We start from the raw sequence: 20050 nt of genomic DNA, 5'->3' as shown, positions 1-20050 counted from the left end.
TTTATTTAATAATTAGTTTTATTCTATTGATATAGAAGCAAATAGTTTTCTAGTGGAATAATTTCACAGATAAAAAAAAGTGATTTAATGAGAAAGTAGCAACCCAATTCATATCCCACAACACAAGTTTCAAGAGCTAATTTTAAGTCAGTTCCGGAGATTACCCCCTACATATATCATATCTATGTTATATGTCAAACAAAGCACTCTACTATAATAGAGAATGCTAAAATGACACATTGTAATATTGTAATATTATACTTAATTTTAAATACAAATTTATTACTTATCTGTTATGGTAATTATTAAATATCAACACATATCATATCGCGGTGCGTGCAATTGAGAAATAGGTTGTAAAAAGGAGGAAGGGATAACCCATGACGAAGATAACATGAGCATTATCTATAAAATTCGGTCTTAGGATATGAAATCATGGTCAATTTTTGATTCTCTGTGAACAAACAGGACTACGTTTAAGACCCCAAAAATGTTCCAAAGCAAGTCGCAAAAAAATGAACCTTATAGATTCCGATTCCGATTCATAAAATCTTCTGGGACTACCTTCCATTGACCAAACAGTATATATCAAATCCTCTCCTGGTTTTGTGAAATCTACAAGGTCATTAATATGTATGAAAGATTTATAAGAATCATATACATCACAACTTCATAAGCGCTAGAACTACCAATTAATGGGCCTGAATTAACCCTGATATAAAAACTAGCCCAAATTAACGATTAATTGGAAATTCGGTAAAACTAACCAAATATCAAAAACTCGGCTCTTTATTGTAACTATATAAATAAATAAAAAAATCTTACATTGTGTCATCATATATTTTACTTATAGTGGAATTAAATTGTATCTATACATTTAATCAATAGTTCAATTAATTTTCATTGTTTGAAAAACATACATCCAGGAAAATTTCAGCCACATTTAAATTGTTCTACAGACTTAAAGTATTCCAGCTTTATATAGGGAACGTGAATATTAAAACAGTATTATTTTAAACATAAAAAAATAAAAACATACAATACAAAAAGGAATATGAGATTATATCCTACATTTTACTTAGTTCTTTAATATGTATTGTTACCATATCATGTAAAATATTGTATACTTTTAGTTTATACTAGGAACTACTGGAATATGCTTCAAAGTGGCTCGGTGGATAAAAAATGATAAACATGGTAATTAACTACAAATTATACGTTCATATTGAATGCAAGCACTTTGAAATATCAATAATCATCCAAAATTCCAGACTTGAGGCACAATTCTACTAATTTATTACAATTGCAATACATTCCTGACATTACTCCAACCTAGCTACAAAGGCCCAAACCAAAAGGCTCCCACAGATACATAAATTCGAATTCGCAATACTACGCAAATATCTGCGAACTTACACGAATGCACTGCAAGAATATCCGATATTACGTCACATTTGTTGACGCCGCGTTAGTCGGCGAGACGGCACTTATGGCGTCCCTTAGGAAAGACTTCAAATGAATATATGCTCATTCTAAAATATTCAAAAAATATTTTCTCCTATTCTCAAAGCATAGTATATTCGAAGACAATAGTTTCCATCGGGCGTTCATAACCGTTATTAGTGGATAAACCTAAATCTTCTTTATAGTTTTAACAATAACAAGAGCGAAACAATCTTTTTGCGATCCATGTCAAAACAGTCCTTCCAAATATGTATCGTATCGCATTGTGTTTTTGTGTGGACGCCCAATGCAACTGGATTGTAGTGTTATAAATATACAAAGACGACTAACAGACAATGATTGTTTCAAGCAATAAAGTGACATTTATTAGTAGAATTGGCTCCCTGCACATAGTTACAAAGAAAATGTTATGTTAATGTAAGATCAAAATGATACATTATTTATAACAACATAAATGATCTGAAATCTTTGTTTAAAGTAGACTATGTGATGCCTTTTCTTGAGATTATTTGTGCAATTAAGATATGTTCACATTTTTTCCCATATACAATATAACAGATACATAGATGGTGTTTAAAAAAATCACTAGAGCATATTTACAAGTCTATTTTTGAGTGACATACTTCATTTAGGTTAAGAAGATAATGAATGAAACTTGCTTTTATCGAAATATTATTCTATTATGAAACTATATATGTAAGAAATCAACTTTATGCCTCGTGGAAACGCATAGAGACAGGAAGCATGCTCCACAACCACTTTTTAAGCCCCAAAATCACACAATTCAATTTCACTAGTCAGCACTATACATTAGTCAAGTCAAAAATACTTTCTTGTACACATTGTCTTTCCATTCACTTAACACTCCTGAACTTCTTGTTGCATAGTTGTCCGGGTGAACAGTTCCATTGTCAGCGCACTGAGAAATAATGGTATGGAGCGGTGATGATGTAGATGAAGTTCCACCAGCTCACCCAGGGATGCAGAATATTCAGTATGAACCATTTCTATACCATCATCACATAAGGTAAATGTTAGATATTCATCTGATGACTCAGCATACATATTTGATATCCTGAAACAAAATAAAACAAATAACGTAAATAATATTTCTACATTTAAAACACTCGCCATCTCATTCGCCACCTAAATCTTTCGCATTAATAGTATTCTAACAGGCAAAAATAGTGATTTAATGACATCTGTCAATTTGCCCTAGTTAATATTTATTCACTTCAATATTGTAAAGGTGCAGAATATTTAATAAAATATGATATTCATATTCTTTAATAATTAATTAGCTAAGATGACCTAGTGAACAATGCATGTGACACATGAAACACCATTAAGTTTTATATTAAATTGTGTTAGTAATTCTTTTTTTAATTGAACTAAGAAGCAACAATATTGGTATAATAAACTCCAAATGTCTTCTTCAAAAGAAAAAAAAACCTTTTGTTCAGTGCTACCATTACATAATACTTCTTTTGTCCAAAAGCAAGACATGACACAACATTACAGAATTTTACTTTGTGATTAGATACTGGGTTAAAAAACTTACCTATAATTCTTATGACCGGTCCTATCTATTTTGTAACCCAGAAGCATGTAACATACATCTCGGTATTCTTGAGCAGAAGAAGTAAATTCTTCTTTCATTCTGAAAATTAATTCATACACACATTACTTCTACGAAAATATAAAACTACATATAAATTAAATTAATTTCAAAATAAATTAATTTTGAAGAAGTTTAATATTTGTATAAGTTATTTTATTGCTATATATTTAAAAACTATTTTCCATATTTTTTTTCTCTGTTAAAAATCACATAAAAAACCAAATCAAAAAAACTCTTCCACCACTTTAAATTAGGAAAGATTCTAAGTTAATTAAGTATATATTCTACAAAATTATTATATGAATATGTATACTACCTCTGCAATTTAATTCGACTATTTTCTAGTTGTGTTTTTAATTGTTGCATTTCTTCAGGACAAGCGCGAGATCCACCTTCGCGAAGTGCAGTCTTCAGTTTTTTAATCTAATATTAAAAAAAAGATGTACATTCACATTAATATCATAATGTATAAAAGGTACTACTATAACAAACATGTTTAAATTCTGCCATATATGGAATATTTTCGAATACTCACTATGATACATTCAAATAATTCTATTTCCATAAAGAAACACAATTTCATCTGTTTGAAAGTTTTTTTTATCCAAATGTTATAAGAGAGAACATAAGTGGGAAAAAAGTACAAAATAAAAATGTGTTTTTTAAATATTGTGCTACTAGCACATGTTAAGTAAAGTCTCACGACTACTATGATTAACTTCAAATTAAAAAACAAACATTAATGTAAATAACTTATTAAAAGTTTAAAATGGAAAATGCAGAAACAATAAAATATGATTGTGTGTTTTTTTTAATTATGTTATTCTTACCTCTTCTTGAGCCGATTCCAAATCTACTTGCATCTGCTTGTGGGCAGCTGCTGCTGGATTATCAGCTAAATGAAGGACCTGTAAATCATTTATTTTAGTTAATAATATGAAAAAAAAATAACATATTTTTCATACATTTCTAAGATAACAGATCGATTTGAATAAGACTTGTGATTTAATTAAATAAAATGTTTGTATACCCTATACCAATGAAAGAAGTTATCAACAAATAACATGAACTATAATTTGTAAGGTTTTTAATATCTAAGGTTTCATTATGTTGACTTATTGTGCTATTGGAATCAAGTTTACTAACATTAAAAAAATGTTTACTCTTAATCAATACAAAATTGTAAACATCTACAATTTCAAATAAATATATAATAAAACTTGGAAAGAAGTTTGGTATAGGAATTTGAAGAGCTTTAACTCATCTAAAGGGATCTTTAACTCTTCCACTCAAGAATCTGGAATAAGGCGAATGATGATTATAAATAGTGTACTCACTTTAGTCGGTGCGGCAAGCTTTTCCAAATGAGCTTGTAACTGGTCACGCTGAGCCCGCAGCTTTATGACGTCACGTTTCGCCGCTTCTGCCTCGTCACGGTACTTATTTATTTCAGCGCGTGCGCTCTCTAATGCTAAAAAAGCATATATATTTTAAAACAACATACTTGTTAGTTGATAAATTATTATTTATTTATATACTCTTTATTGCACACCAATATAGACAGACAGTGTGTAAGTCAGTGGGAACAAAACGAACCATGGGACATTTGCATGTAGGCCGTTCAAGCTAACTTTGTTGCAAGACATGCGACTCTACCCTTTTATTTTTAGTCTACCTCACAGGTGTTAATATGTCTGAATGTAAAAGCTAGCACGAGAAATGTTTAGTACCATAGTATCCTTTGGACTCTCTCATAAATCTAATCAAATAATAGGAGTAAAAGAAAAACAAAGAAAAGAAAAATGTACAATAGGCAGCCTTATCGCTAAAACAGCGATCACTTCCAGGCAACCTTTGGTAGATGAGAGAGATAGAATGGTAGGGGTGTACAAATTATTTAATACATAAAAAATAGATGCAATATATATATGTATGTATACGATACATAAATAAATATTCCATAAATATATAATAATATAATATACATACACATTATAAATATATACATTTACATACTATAGATATTTACATAATAATAATAATATTTAGATCATAATATAAAACTTTTCTGGGGGATATTTAAATTGTAACTGGAGTTTGATTTAGAATCATAATATAAAACTTTTCTGAGGGATATTTAAATTGTAGCTGGAGTTTGATTTAGAATCATAATATAAAACTTTTCTGGAGGATATCGCTTTTAACACAATAGATAGGCCTTGAAAGCGGGAGGATATCATCGCCAGGCCTTGAAAGCGGGAGGATATCGCGTACCCTTGGCGGCGGGCTCGTGGTCGTGGTGCGCCAGCAGGTCTCGGTAGGCCTGCAGCGCCTTTTCCAGCTGCTCCACGCGCGCGGCCAGCAGCGCCGCCCCCCCCGCGCCCTCGCCGCTCAGCGACACCGTCAGCTCGCGCTCGTAGCTGTCCAGCTGCTGCCTGCGAGAACCCCCAAGTACATTACACTACTCACCTCGACCTCACCTTTGACGACCTCCATGGTCGAGTGGTGTGTACACCGGTGGTTTTCATGGGTACGCCACTCTGAGGTCCCGGGTTCGATTCCCGGCCGAGTCGATTTATATTACCATTAATTTTCTATGTTGTCTTGGGTCTGGGTGTTTGTGGTACCGTCGTTACTTCTGATGTTCCATAACACAAGTGCTTCAGCTACTTACATTGGGATCAGAGTAATGTATGTGATGTTGTCTCATATTTATTTATATTTATTATTTATTATTATTTACTCATCACAAAAACACTACACAAAATATTAGCTACAGTACTGATGACAGACCAGAGCTCAGAGCTTTAGAGTAAAAACATATTAATAGAATATTTAATATTAATACGTAATATTTTTATTTTATCTTTAAATTAATATGGAAACTTTTTAATTGTGCACTGTTTATAGTTAGTAAATGTTACGTACACTTGTCATTGACGTACATATCTGATGTTTTAATATAGTCACTTTAACTGTAAATGTTCAATGTGTATGTTGTAAGTGTACTTGTTGTAAATAAATAAATAAATAGAAAGAGATCAAATAATTGAAATAAAGTAATAATAAAATTAAAAATAATACGATGATTGAGTCAGCAGATATTTGTATTTACCTATAGCTATCTCTTTCTCTGGTGACCAGTAACAGTCGTTTCTGCAACCGATGTATAAGACTCTCTTGGTTCTTGCGCACAATTTGCAAATCATTGAGCTTAGTGCTGATCTTGTCGCGCTCAAATTTAAGTGTCGCTAGTTCCTAAAATTATAAATATTATTAAATATTTTGCCTATCATAATTAAACAAAAAAATTTCAAAGATTTCAAAAACTTTGAATGAGTATATTTTTTTATACTATAGAGTGAATAAGCATTTTAATTGCTTAAACAGCATTTTTTTAGCAGCAGTATGATAAAATAAAAGCATAACAATTTCCACTAAATGAAAAATAAATAATTGACACATATTTAGCACAATACCATCTGCATAAAGACACACAAAGAAAGGTTTAAAACAAAAACTTGTCTTTTCAACATTTTTATTTACCTCAGTATGCTGTGCAAGGATCGACTGTGCCTCAGAGCACCCTGCAACTGCATTTAACTGACTGCTTAGGGCTGAATCCAGAGCCGAAGACAGTGCTCGAGATGTTTCAATACCATGATTTTTTGCTGCAGTTGTCCATTCTTCCAGAGCCGATTCTAAAGCGGCTATTTTAACCTAAAAGAAGTTATTATTTTGCATCTGTTACTTACATATTACAATTGTAATAAATTCTTTTTTAGTTTATATTTTAAATATTTTACTCACTGTTGCCTCATGTAACTGCTGTTGCATCGGCTGTAAAGTCTCAACCTTTGTAGTGAGTAAATTGACCTGTTCTTCAAGCAAAAGTTTATTGCAGACAGCATCACGAAGATTCCTTTCCGCTGCTCTTAGACGAACCACTTCTTTTTCTAGTTCTGCCATATTCGTTAGGCGTTTCTGTGCTGTCTGAAATAAAATAATAATTGAATTTGTTTTTTAAATCTATTGCATACACTGGTGGAATTTTCAATCATCTAAAATAAATTGAGTTTTCCAATTCAAATTTCATAATGCATAATTTCTATGACTCCAATGCAATACTTACTAACAAATCTATGCTACAAATTTCTGATTTGAGCTCATGGATTGTTTTATACAGCTTTTACACCAATTGTAATTGTCTCATAATTTTATAAGGAACAATACCACTATGGTGGAGGGTTTTATGGGTTCAAAAAACATTTCGACATTATTTTTATTATTTATGCACAACTGTACATCAAATGCTACTTCTAAGAAAACACTATTTGAATAAATTCCAAAAATAATAACATACTTAAAGTAGCTTTAATCAAAGTTTATCAATATCAGTAATTACTTTTTCCTTCTTATATTGTATAATATTGAAATATATAAAAATATAATAATTTGAATTAACATACATATAGGTGAATGTTACAAAGCCTATGTTTTGTCTTATTATGTGTTAAACATGCATATTCTAAATGTGACTTTTGAAATTAATAAATAATGATTATGACCAAAGACATTACTTTTCTACACAAGTTTCATTTACTTCCTGTACAAATTTAATTATTGTAACATTTTCCTAACTTACTTTAGCCTGTTGCTGCCAGTCCTTATATGAATCTCTTTCATACTCTATCTCCTTTAGCTTGCTCGTAACTTGTTGAAGCTCAAATGTTTGTTTTTCCACCTGTGTCCGTAGTGTTGTGCATTGTTCAGCCCTGGATGTTTGCCTTGTTACCTCTTTTTTGAGCATTTCCACCTCTTGCTGTGCACCTTCTAAAGCCTAATTAACAATAATATCACCATGAAAATATTTAATCCTAAAAACATCATAATTAAATGTTAAAAAAATTATTATCAATATATTTAAAAAAAAATTGTTGTATGACGAATATTAACTACGTCACTAATAATCACATCATAGACATACATGATTACGACATATGACAATGCATTTAACATAAATTACTTTATAAAATTGTTTAAGACAAAAAAAATATTTATAAAATGTTTCAAATACCCCATTGGAAATAAACCAACAGTTCGCATGTGCAAAAACTTGTTACGCAAAAATATATACCAAATAGTAAAAAAAATACCGAATACACAATGACAGTCATGTATTTTTAATTATAACCTCACCTGGAGTAATTCATCCATATCTTTCTTCATTTCCGATATTTGATCTTTACTACTCACATTCGATTCTAATAACTTATCTTTCAATTCAGCTATTTGCTTTTGAAGCTCATTCTTCTCTTTATCCCATTTGGTTTTCTTTTCCATATGCTGTTTAATTGCCTAAAAATTAAATTACTAACACATTGTAAATATGCTTATAAACAGACATCATATTGACTATTAAGAATTATTATTACTAACTGTCTTTTAAATCTTGTTGAATTATATATTGCAATATTCTTGTTTTTATAATATTTGATGCATAGCTCTGTTTAATAAAATGTTATAAGCCATTTCAATTATTTTACCAATAAAAATCAAGTCAAATGGAAGGAAATAGTTTAAAAATACCTCATTGTATTCATCCTTCAATTCTTGTTCCCTTCTCCTTATTAACTGCAGTCTTTCCTCCATTTCTGAGACGGCTCGCTGATCTCTTTTATGTTGTTCAGTGAGCGATGTCTTTTCCTCTTCGAAGAGAATTTGCATTTCTTTCCTAATTGTATGTTGGTGATTAACACGGGCTTCCAGCTTCGCAATCTGTTGTGAACATATATTGATTTCTTTATTTAACTTTAAAGGCATAACAAATTAACAAAAAGTTTATAGTTGTCACTTGTTAGAGAGTATTTTTAAATTTAATCTTACCTGAGCTTTAGCTGCAATTAAATCAATTTTTAGCCGTTTTGCTTCCCAGGGTGAAGGTGGTGCTGATACCGTATTAGAGGTAGAGTCAGAACGCATACGCTTTTCAGGAGTCTCTGGAGCGCTCATATTTAAGGCGGATTTTCTTTTTCCCAGCGTATGTAAATTAGGTGTATCTAAACAAAAAAGTTTACACAATCAACATAGGAATTATCAAAACAAGCAATTTAGATTTGGAATAACATGAAATAATACCTTCTTTTATTGATTGATTACTATCAGAAAAATTTAGTTTCGTAGACGCCGACAATTTGTCTTTTGGCGGATCGGTGTTTATAACCCGCCTAAACGGCTCCAATACATCGTTAAGCAAAGACATATCTCCTTCTTTAGCCATTTTCAAAAAAAAAGTACTAATGTTTACTTGAAACACAGATCACTCATAATAATAATCAGCAGAAATAATATTTCTGCATGCCTAAAAGGTGAAAATCGAAACTTGTTCACAAATCACATTTACAAGTTTATCTTGAAGTTGTAGCAGAAGCAAAAAGCAAAGTGACAGCAGACAGAGTTGCTTTAATTATCATAGACACTAATAAAACATTGAAGGGAAAGGCAAATACTCTGTGGATTGTAGAGTAGAGACATACAAAGTTACCTAGTTACCAAACCTCCACGTTTTGGTCGCTTTTCTTACGAATATTATGGGACTGAGCTACCAACTGTAAAATTATTTGACAGTACCATAGATATCATACTTATTGACAAGGGTGACGTTTAATACTTGACGTTTAAATGTCTAAATGTTTATTGATTTTAAAAGTATGGTACCCGCCTGTTTATAAATTTTGATTTTAATATTATATCTAAGATACATAAATATTTCTTCTATTATAAACATACAAAATGGAAATGGATATTTCACAGGATACATATTTTACTAGCTATGAGGATTTAGAGGTATAAAATTATAACCTAAATATAAAATAAAACCTCTCAATCAGTATGTTCCATTTATTGTATGTATATTTTTTTAGATACATAAGCTTATGTTGGAGGATGACCCTAGAACTGATGCTTATAGAAAGGCAATTTTAGAAAACAAATCATATTTTAAGGATAAAGTAGTAATGGATGTTGGTTGTGGCACAGGTATTCTCTCAATATTTTGTGCCCAAGCTGGTGCTAAGAAAGTCTATGCCGTAGAAGCTAGCAATATGGCAAATTTGGCTAAGGAAATAGTCAAAGAAAACAATTTTGATGACATAATAGAGGTACTATCAAACTTTTTAAGTAATGTACATTCACAGTAATTAGATCTTAATGAATTATTGATTATACTACAGGTCCTGCATGACAAAGTAGAAGACATAGTTTTGCCAGGCGACATCAAGGTTGATGCAATTGTATCAGAATGGATGGGCTTCTATCTACTTCATGAGGGAATGTTAGATTCAGTACTTGCAGCCAGAGACAAATTCCTCAAACCTGGTGGCCAAATGTTTCCAGAAAGTGCTGTTATCTATGTAGCTCCATGTAGGTGAGATTTTAAATAAATATTAAATTTAACAAGTTTTTTTATACATTAAAACTTTAAACATATGGTATTATGTGAAAAATATATTTACAGTTCATGTGCTGATATTTATGAATAGTTTAAAACAATATAATGTCAAATGTGTAGTTATTGTGTGTATGAGGTTTTAAATTTTTACATATTCATCTAAACTAATATTAATTTTATCACTAAAATATTTGTACATCTTCTTCACATCACATCACATTCTCTAAAATAATGAATGCAATTTTTTTTCCATTAAACAATAACAATATTACATTATCATATATTTTTACAGTGTGCCTGATTTATACAACAAATGGAAGAACTTCTATGGTGTCTCATTATCGACATTTTCCAAACACCTAAGATCAAGTAAAAGTGATAAACCTGAAATAATGCAAATTAAAGAAGATGACCTCCTTGGTGCTGATGTTGCTATAGCATGGATTAATTTATGTGAAGATACTCCTCAGGATCTTGACTCTTATAGCATTCAACATGTTGTAGGTTCGTTTCTAAAGCAATTTTTATAATTACTGAAATGCCAAGTTGCACTAAACCAGTAATCATACAATCTACACGCATTATTTATGCATATAACCATTTTATCCAAAAACAGTGTTTTCATGAAATTAAGATTCTGTGCATTTGTTTTTTTTTTTTAATATTAAGCTTAAAGCTCAAATGAATTTCAAAATAGTATATTTTTTTGATTGTGCATAATTTTATTTATTTTTTTAAAATATACCTTTAAACATTATTATTCAGGGGCAAGTAAAAGTGGACAGTATCAAGGCATATGTGTGTGGTTTGAATGCAATTTCCCTGAATTATCGAATAATGGCAGAATTATACTAAAAACTGGACCAGACAGTCCTTTGACACATTGGAAGCAAACAGTTATACTTTTACCTGAAGAGCAGAATATAGAGGAACAGGAACCTATTGCATTTCAGCTGGATATGACGAGAGATAAATTTAACTTGAGACGGTAAGTTAATTAATTCAATATTTGTGATAACTACAATATATTCTTTTTTTATCATACATGAATTGAACATTATTGAATTATTCTTTATTGCACACAAATAAAAAACAAAAAAAGAAAGTAACACAAAATTAATAAAATACACAAACAGAATTAAAAAAAAAAAACAAAAGAAGTACATTAAAAGTGTTGTACAACGAGCGGACTTATGGCTTTTTAGCCATCTCTTCCAGACAACCCAATCAAAGAGAGATTTCAAAACCATCGGTGTAGGCGGTGCAGTCATAAACTTACATACAAATAGTTACACACTAATACTTATACTTCCTACACATATAAATACTATGTATAAATAATATATATCTCTATCATACACTAATACATACTTAAGATTATAAAATGATATAAAAATACATAAAATTACATAATAAATGTTATATAAAATAATTATTCTAAAATTTTTTAAGAAAAACTATGCTAAAATTGTGCATGGGAGCAGTGATATATTTATTTATATATAACCTTACAGATACAACCTTCAACTAACATTACTAGATCCAGAAGCAGTGGAACATCCAACTCCATGTACATGTCACATGACAAAGTGTATCCTCTTGAAGGCTGTCATGCTCCAACATGCAGAACACACTTTGAGCCAAAAGGAAAATGAATATTCCAGTATATTAGAAGATGATAACATTGATGATGATGATGGTGATGATGATGATGAGTAACGAATGAAACATAGTTTTATTTTTAATATTTTTTTATTAAAGTTTTCAAAAATAATTAAAACATTGCTTTTTATTAAATAAAAAGAATTCAGGTATTTTATACTGGGTAGGTGCACATGCAAATAGATTTTGGTTCTGTGAGCAATTTTAACCTTCCTTATATCACCAATGAGCGACTAACCCTTGGAACTAAAACTTTATGTCACTTGTGCTTGTAGTTACACAGGCTTACTGCACAATAGAATAAATGATGAGTTGGTGGTATCTACCTTAAAGGGCTTGCACAACGCTTACCACTGAGTAAATATTGATATTCATATTATAAGTTAGTAAAAGCCATAGTAGGTAAATTTGTTTTGCTAAAACATTCATTAAAGTCAAAATGACTAAGCTTTTCATCACTAGTACCGTAGCATGTTAGTAACAGACTGAGTAAGCTGAGCCTCTCCACTGAGCCAGCGGTTATAGTCCAGTCGCATAAGCAGCCTTGCCAAATAAACGCCACATGGACGATCACGCAATGACACTAGAAGCTGCATCAATTGTTTGACTAATTTATTAAACCTGGAATAGAAGTGTAATATTTATTTTAATAACTAGTACAATTACGAATGAAAGAGCAGGAGATTTAAAAATAATTCAAAGTTTTTTGTACAAAGTTGCATCATATGCGATAAATTGCAACTATGTTAGATAGTCTATATGGTAGATAGAAGATAATCTAGGCAATTTGATAATGCGAAAAATAAATTGTGAATTATTGTAATCAGTGAAAATTGAAAATAATACTTAATTAATTAAAAAATCCATTGATAAAAATGCAAATTTTCAAATGTTTGTCACGTGACACAAAACGCTCCTGATTGGCCGGACTTATGATGAAGTCACTTTCTTGTAAACCTTGCTTTTCTTCTATATGTACCACAGATTAAAATACAAGAAAGTGACGTCACCGACCTCATTGCAGCACCATATTGTCCAAGTAGCGCTTTTGCGCGCTATTTAAATATGGCATTTTTAATATGATATTTTTCGGCAAATATTTACTAGAAATAAAAAACACAACTTTTACTGTGTTCCTTAACTTCTACTAAATAATATAAAATGGATTTTAAAAACCAGTCAAATAGCCTATTCCCTACATTTCGGTTTTCATAGAGAAAAAAGATGAATGAAATCGGTAGTTCTTTTCGGTTTTATACATAAGGACATAAAAAACATTTAATTTTTTATTTGTCGCTTTTGATTGGAATTAAATTCTACACATGCGTCCATATTTCAACAAACTGAACCAAATGAATGAAACCATTCATTCAAATTCATTTAAACCTAATATGATAATGTTTGACTGACGTTTAATCGAAATTATTATTAAAAATTAAATATTACCGATCTGAATATCCGCGTATGTAATAATCTTCGGCTTCCTTATCGGAGGCAAACTCGCTCATACTGCAGAACGAATGACAGAGCTTTAGCAGTTCCATAATATTACAGAATACCGGATTGTTTATTGAGTCCAGTGTATCGCCAGAATCATTATCAGCAGACTGAAATTAAACCATAATATTATTAACAGCCTACCATTTCTTTAAACAACATTTTTGATTGTGGCCTCTTCTCCTTTGGTAGAGAAGATATTATTATAGCTTATTCCGCCTCGCTCAGTGGAAGATTTCCATGCAACAACAACAACATCCTGTAAATTCCCACTGCCTGGCTAAAGGCCTCCTCTCCCTTTGAGGAGAAGGTTTGGAACATATTCCACCACGCTGTTCCAATGCGGGTTGGTGGAATGCACATGTGGCAGAATTTCGATGAAATTTGTCACATGCAGGTTTCCTCACGATGTTTTCCTTCATCGCTGAGCGCGAGATGAATTATAAAGACAAATTAAGCACATGAATCAGCGGTGCTTGCCTGGGTTTGAACCCGCAATCATCGGTTAAGATGCACGCGTTCTAACCACTGGGCCATCTCAGCTCATTTCCATGCGACTCAGACAAATTCCTCGTGATAAATTTTATAATATGGTCGACTGGTTCTTCAGTTCTATATACATAGGAGATAATTTACTAACATATTTACTCACTGTTACAGTTAAGAAAGATTGACTCAATATATCCGCCAGAAAAGTAGCGTGTGCTTTCTTCAATTTCTCAAAATCATTCGTTTTGTTAACTGCTTCCATGAGACGAGAGAAATTAGTTTCCAATACATCAGCTTGAAGGTAATGCTGGAGATTGTCCATTAGAAACATCAATTTGTTATGCAGCTGACACATCGTAAACCTAAAAATATTTTAACAAATGAAGTAGGAGGAAATAACAGTTGACAGTATTACATGGAGGTTTTTGTATTCAGAGTTAGGAACAGCAATGCGTGGGCGTACTTATCATGAAACAATAAATTATTAAATTAATAAATAATTCAGAGCACGAAAGAGCTTAATTAATTATCAAAAATTATACTTAGTTCTAGGTGATCATAACCAAATTAGAACAGCATAGTAAATTTTGTGAATTAAACAAAAAAAGGTGAATTAAATTCTATAATCTATGGAACCAAGAAGATAAATATGTGACCTTGGAGATTGCTTGTAAGTCTTCCAGAGCGCATGTAGATCGTGTTGGGTCTTCTTTATTCTCAGCAAAAGTCTGAACATGTCGTTGTACCGCGCCAGGACCTCGGGTGCAAATAGCAGATGAAGGGGCCATTTGAAGTCATACTTTAAAATTATACTCGACCACCCATCTGCGACTGATGACAAAAATGATAAATTCATTATACTACTAGGGCACAGTTTGTTTGACTTGTTCATGAAAAATAACTATAATAACACAAAAAATATATAAAAATAATAATCTATACATATGTATAATAAAATTGAAGTGTCTCTTTGTAATATTAAAATAATCGCATTTCACTCAATGCTTATGTATGTTTACACGGTACATATACCAAAACATCATTTTTTCTTAATTTTTGACTTGCTGGCTCTTGTTCCGGCTAATCTCTGGAACGGCTGGACCGATTTTGACAGGACTTTCACTGGCAGATAGTTAATGTAATTAGGAATAACTTGGGCTACAACAATAACTTTTATTTATTAAATTCAAAGTCGCGGGCACAGCTAAATGTTCTATGTACATGAAACACTGAGGCGGTAAGTGGTCACCACAAACCATTGCTATAAAAAATATTAGCATTCCTTGCCGCCAACCTCGATAACTAAGATGCTATGTCTCTTAACGTGCCGGTAGTAAAATAGACTCGCTCACCATTCATTTCAGAAAACAACTTAACTATTTACTAATAATTGCTGTTTGGCATATCATATCTGATGAGTAGGTGGTATCTACTTGACAGGCTTATACAAAAACACACTACCTAGTAAGAAAGTATAGTACGACACAACTTAGATGTCGCATCGGCAAAATTCGTAAAACCGATCACATCCGAATTGAGTACGCTATACCAAATTATCAATATTTATTTCTAATGCGAATATGATCTTTGCACAAACATAATAACTTGTAATGTCATATGATATATATCCTAATATATTCGTCAATTTGAAGCGTGGTTTTACATGCACTTGTTTTCTCTGACTCTGAATCTATAGCGACGAATAGCGTCGAATGGCGCGATAGCGTTTTAATTTCATTCCATTGCATTTTCCGATGCTACATCTAATTTGTGTCCTACTATACTTTTACTCATATCTTCCTCTAAATCCGATGTGATGATAATCAGTTAAACAAACCTGTGCTGCTATCATCCTCGACGGAAGAATTAGCAGAAATGTTAGGTTTGACGTAAGGTAGTTCGAAGCTAAACTTTTCTATATCAGTACTATTGCTCAGGAACACAGCTCGGGCCGCTAATTGGAACGCATGGTTCATATCTGTAAATAATATATTTTGGGAATAAATATTTTAACTTTATAGTTTAATTTGGATTGGATCAAAACCACAGATAGATTCTAATAATCTTTATTACAAGAACATCACCGGGTTGTTGTGACCATAACACCTAGTAGGCCCATATCATGATTATTGTCACCAAAGTCTGATACTATATCTGATAGTTAATTAAATAAAGTAATGACTTATCTAAGAATGTTAACATATCTGCTTATATTTTGGGTAAGCAATTAACAATTCTAAATCATGAAAGAAACGCATCTAAATTCAACCAATAAACTTTATTTCAGATGTGAAAATAACACCGCTCCATGTTTGAAATATATACGATTTATAATTTAGTTAAATAATACGAGATGAATAGAGTCGAGATGGCCCAGTGGTTAGAACGCGTGCATCTTAACCGATGATTGCGGGTTCAAACCCAGGCAAGCACCTCTAATTCATGTGCTTAATTTGTCTTTATAATTCATCTCGTGCTCAGCGATGAAGGAAAACATCGTGAGGAAACCTGCATGTGTCTAATTTCATCGAAATTCTGCCACATGTGCATTCCACCAACCCGCATTGGAACAGCGTGGTGGAATATGTTCCAAACCCTCTCCTTAATGGCAGAGGAGGCCTTATCCCAGCAGTGGGAAATTTACAGGCTGTTACTTTACTTTACTTTATTTGATAACTCACTGAAAACTTTTGTGGCCCCCACTTATGTAGAGGCCCCAGGGCAGTTGCCCTGGTTGCCCTTCCCTAAATCCGGCCCTAACAATTCTAAATCATGAAGGAGACGAATCTAAATTCAACCAATAATCTTTATTTCAGATGTGAGAAAAATACCACTTCATTGTTTAAATGTATATGATTTATAATTTAGTCTAATAATACAGCACTTACCTCTGGTAGAATTTCTGGTAGTGGGCCTTTCGAGCATAGGCGCTGTTAGTCGTAGCAATTCCAAAAACAATTCTCCACGACCAATCAGATAGAAGTCCTTCATGAGACGAAGTTCGTGTAATAATTGTGCTTCTTCGACCGCTACAGTCCATAAATGCTGAAATAGATAAATATTAAATTCATAACAATAATTTTTGCTTGACCCAATCGGCTTATCTTTCGATTTATTTACATCGTTCATTTTTTTAAAATTTATTTGCATGATATTATTATACTGGTATATATTATTTTAAAGATATAAGGTTTAATATATAATATTTGTGGGTATGTGACCACTATTACATTAAGTACATTATATATTTGATGCTGAATTTCTTATTTGGGTAATAAATGTGGTATAAAACAAACCATTTCGAAGAATATATATTTTTTAAATATACATATACATACTAATACTTCAGTCTTGATGTCCACAAAATCGGTCAAGGGCGAGACGGACTCGCGCACTAAGAGTTCCGTACGATTGAAAACAGATAAAATTCAATTTTGTTGTATGGGAACCCTCTTAAATATTTATTTTATTGAGGTTTTTAGTATTTTTTTTTTTTTGGTATAGCGGCTACAGAAATATATCACCTGTGATCTTTCCAACTGTCTATCACAGTTCATAAGATACAGCCTGGAGACAGACAGACAGACAAATGGATTCCTAACATATTCAAAGCTTGTTTGTATCTGTGTTTAAAAAATCTTACCTTTGTGACGCATTCTTTTATCTCCCTCACCACACCCCTCAAGTTATATGCTTGAAATACTTCAATAGTTTTAAGTTTCTGCAGTTTTTCGTGAAATTCTGCTTCCTTCTCTTCCCAAATTGTAAATCTGTAATTTTATTTAAAAAATAAACATTGTATTTAATACACTCATACTTGGTAATGAAAAATAATCGGAAGAATCCTGTTTACCGCAACCCAATTTGAAGCAACATGGTTGAATAACTCGAATAAATTCATAGACAATGACGCTGTATGAAATATTGACTATTCCTTACATTGTTAATGTGCCAATAACCTTGGGAACTAAGATGTTATGTCCCTTGTGCCTGTAGTTACACTGGCTCACTCACCCTTCAGACTGGATCACAACAATACTGAGTACAGTTATTTGGCGGTAGAATAACTGAGTGGGTGGTACCTACCCAGATGGGCTTGCACAAAGCCCTTATTATTAAAGCAAAATGTACACAATACCTTCTTGAATCTGCATCAATCTTTTGTAAAGTCAGCATTGGTCTGTTAATTGTGAAACTGTTGTTCTTTTTAACTTTCTTAGGATCGAAACCAAATAGAATGACAGTTTTACCAATGAATAATATTTCCTGTGCCAATGACAGTGGTATAAAATATGGTATCATATTTGGGTTCAGATTGTACCCATATGGTGTTTGCTGTAGCTGCAATAATAATTGTTATTATTTTTCAATATAATGATGAAAAAAGAAAAAATGTAAACAAATTAGGGGAAAAACTTCTTACTAATAAGTAAAATGATATATGGGTAGTTTTGTAATAATAATAATAAATACTGTTGTTACTTACTATTAATAATCAATTTATGTCAAATGAAAAAATTTACTTCTGTAATTCCACATTGCAATTTATTAACTTTAAGATTTCAAATTAAAAAAAGATAATAAAAATATATTAAAACTTATCCTATAAATAATGCCTCCTAATGAAATGAAAAATTTTTTTTTTATTTTATAGTTACCGTTGACACAAGTGATTTATCACAAGTAGTTGTTGATGAAGGAGTGGAAATAAATGTGTCTGAGGTATCATTTTTCTTCATTTGGTACACAAAGAATTCTTGGTATGGGTCTCTCAGTTCACCATAAAGTAACCATGTACAAAGTTGATTAATGAAAACTGTGTTAATGCAGCAAAATATCCTGAAAAGTAATACTAATTAACGTTAGTTCATAGTGTAAATTACTTTTGAATAGAATTGAAACAAGTCATGTTTAATTTGTTTTGGTTCTTATATATATTTGTTCACATTAAGAATATCAATTTTATTATCATACATACTGTATAACAGCTTCATGTACCATTTTATTGCCATTTAAAATGAATTGATGTACAAGGCTTAAAATCTGGCATCCTGTCAGCCTTCTCTCTTTAATAGTACTTATAATTCTATTTAATGTATTAAATAATCCTTGAAACTTTTCAACATAACTGTACAACAAGGACAATGTGTAATTTGGATTCCCGATGACAAGTTCTTCTACCTCTTTTAAAGTATTTTTATATGACTGTAAAACTTCAGAAATGCCTTCACTCAATGCTTGTCCATACAGTCCATAAGATTTATGTCCAGATGCTAAAAATAAATAAAAATGTAATAGTTTAAAAAACTAAAAAAAACATGCTAATTGCATTGTCATTGACACTTAAAACATATGCAAAGATTCAAATTAATTAGACTTCTGGAAATAGCTGAAAATCATGCTCAAAGATTCTGTTACATAGTTACATACATACAGTCCAAGGTTACAAAAATGTGTGTTAAAAAAAATACATATGAAATTATTTTTATAAAACATACGTTAATGTCTGTTTAAAAATTACCTGTTTGTGATTTTCTGGAATGAAAAGCAGTTGCTATGACAAAGTTTTGAATTTTATGGTGACTCTTTGCAATAGCGTAAATTCTATTGTATATTTCCGCATCTCCCTCATTTGCATAGGTAAGTGGTGCAGGCTGCGAATATTTAGCGAAGTTTATCCTTTTTAATATTATTTAATAAATAGAAAAAATAAATTTAAAGCAAGCAAAGTTACCTGTGGCGCATTAGTTTGCGAGCAATCCCACAAAACTAGTAGTGCGTCGTGAATCATTTTAATATAATTTCCAATTTAAAAAAAATATTTTCTATTACTATTTTTTTATTAACATTTGAATATATTGAGATTA

General features: G+C 31.5%; 3 protein-coding genes across 4 annotated transcripts; 1 reads left to right on the top strand and 2 right to left on the bottom strand.

The window, feature by feature from the left end:
- Nucleotides 1-824: 824 nt before the first annotated feature.
- On the bottom strand, nucleotides 825-9573 carry LOC124537179 (mitotic spindle assembly checkpoint protein MAD1). The gene is made up of 14 exons (XM_047113903.1): nucleotides 9224-9573; nucleotides 8972-9144; nucleotides 8675-8863; nucleotides 8285-8443; nucleotides 7731-7925; nucleotides 6896-7078; nucleotides 6632-6805; nucleotides 6201-6343; nucleotides 5360-5520; nucleotides 4423-4556; nucleotides 3916-3993; nucleotides 3402-3508; nucleotides 3026-3124; nucleotides 825-2539 (listed from the first exon to the last, which is right to left on the bottom strand). Exons 1-14 carry the CDS (start codon nucleotides 9363-9365, stop codon nucleotides 2323-2325), a joined length of 2154 nt encoding a protein of 717 aa, XP_046969859.1. The 5' UTR covers nucleotides 9366-9573; the 3' UTR covers nucleotides 825-2322.
- A 206-nt stretch (nucleotides 9574-9779) lies between these two features.
- On the top strand, nucleotides 9780-12262 carry LOC124537182 (probable protein arginine N-methyltransferase 6.1). The gene is made up of 6 exons (XM_047113906.1): nucleotides 9780-9931; nucleotides 10009-10245; nucleotides 10318-10511; nucleotides 10828-11039; nucleotides 11301-11523; nucleotides 12050-12262. Exons 1-6 carry the CDS (start codon nucleotides 9878-9880, stop codon nucleotides 12252-12254), a joined length of 1125 nt encoding a protein of 374 aa, XP_046969862.1. The 5' UTR covers nucleotides 9780-9877; the 3' UTR covers nucleotides 12255-12262.
- Nucleotides 12263-12265: 3 nt separating this feature from the next.
- On the bottom strand, nucleotides 12266-20022 carry LOC124537181 (gamma-tubulin complex component 4 homolog). 2 transcript variants are annotated; one of them, XM_047113904.1, is made up of 12 exons: nucleotides 19918-20022; nucleotides 19705-19837; nucleotides 19162-19456; nucleotides 18842-19022; nucleotides 18322-18524; nucleotides 17827-17953; nucleotides 17072-17228; nucleotides 16021-16161; nucleotides 14840-15014; nucleotides 14347-14545; nucleotides 13644-13804; nucleotides 12267-12818 (listed from the first exon to the last, which is right to left on the bottom strand). In XM_047113904.1, the coding sequence occupies exons 1-12, from the start codon at nucleotides 19972-19974 to the stop codon at nucleotides 12656-12658; spliced, it is 1992 nt and encodes a 663-aa protein (XP_046969860.1). In that variant the 5' UTR covers nucleotides 19975-20022; the 3' UTR covers nucleotides 12267-12655. The 2 variants fall into 2 exon arrangements, with proteins under 2 accessions (XP_046969861.1, XP_046969860.1); XM_047113905.1 differs by lacking the exons at nucleotides 19705-19837; nucleotides 19918-20022 and having other exon boundaries at nucleotides 12266-12818; nucleotides 19182-19328.
- Nucleotides 20023-20050: the final 28 nt, after the last annotated feature.

This window comes from Vanessa cardui, chromosome 18 (genome assembly GCF_905220365.1).
Source record: "Vanessa cardui chromosome 18, ilVanCard2.1, whole genome shotgun sequence".
Classification (NCBI taxonomy): Eukaryota; Metazoa; Arthropoda; class Insecta; order Lepidoptera; family Nymphalidae; genus Vanessa; species Vanessa cardui.
Note: the sequence above shows the minus strand (reverse complement) of the source record. Positions and strands in the feature narration are given on the sequence as shown.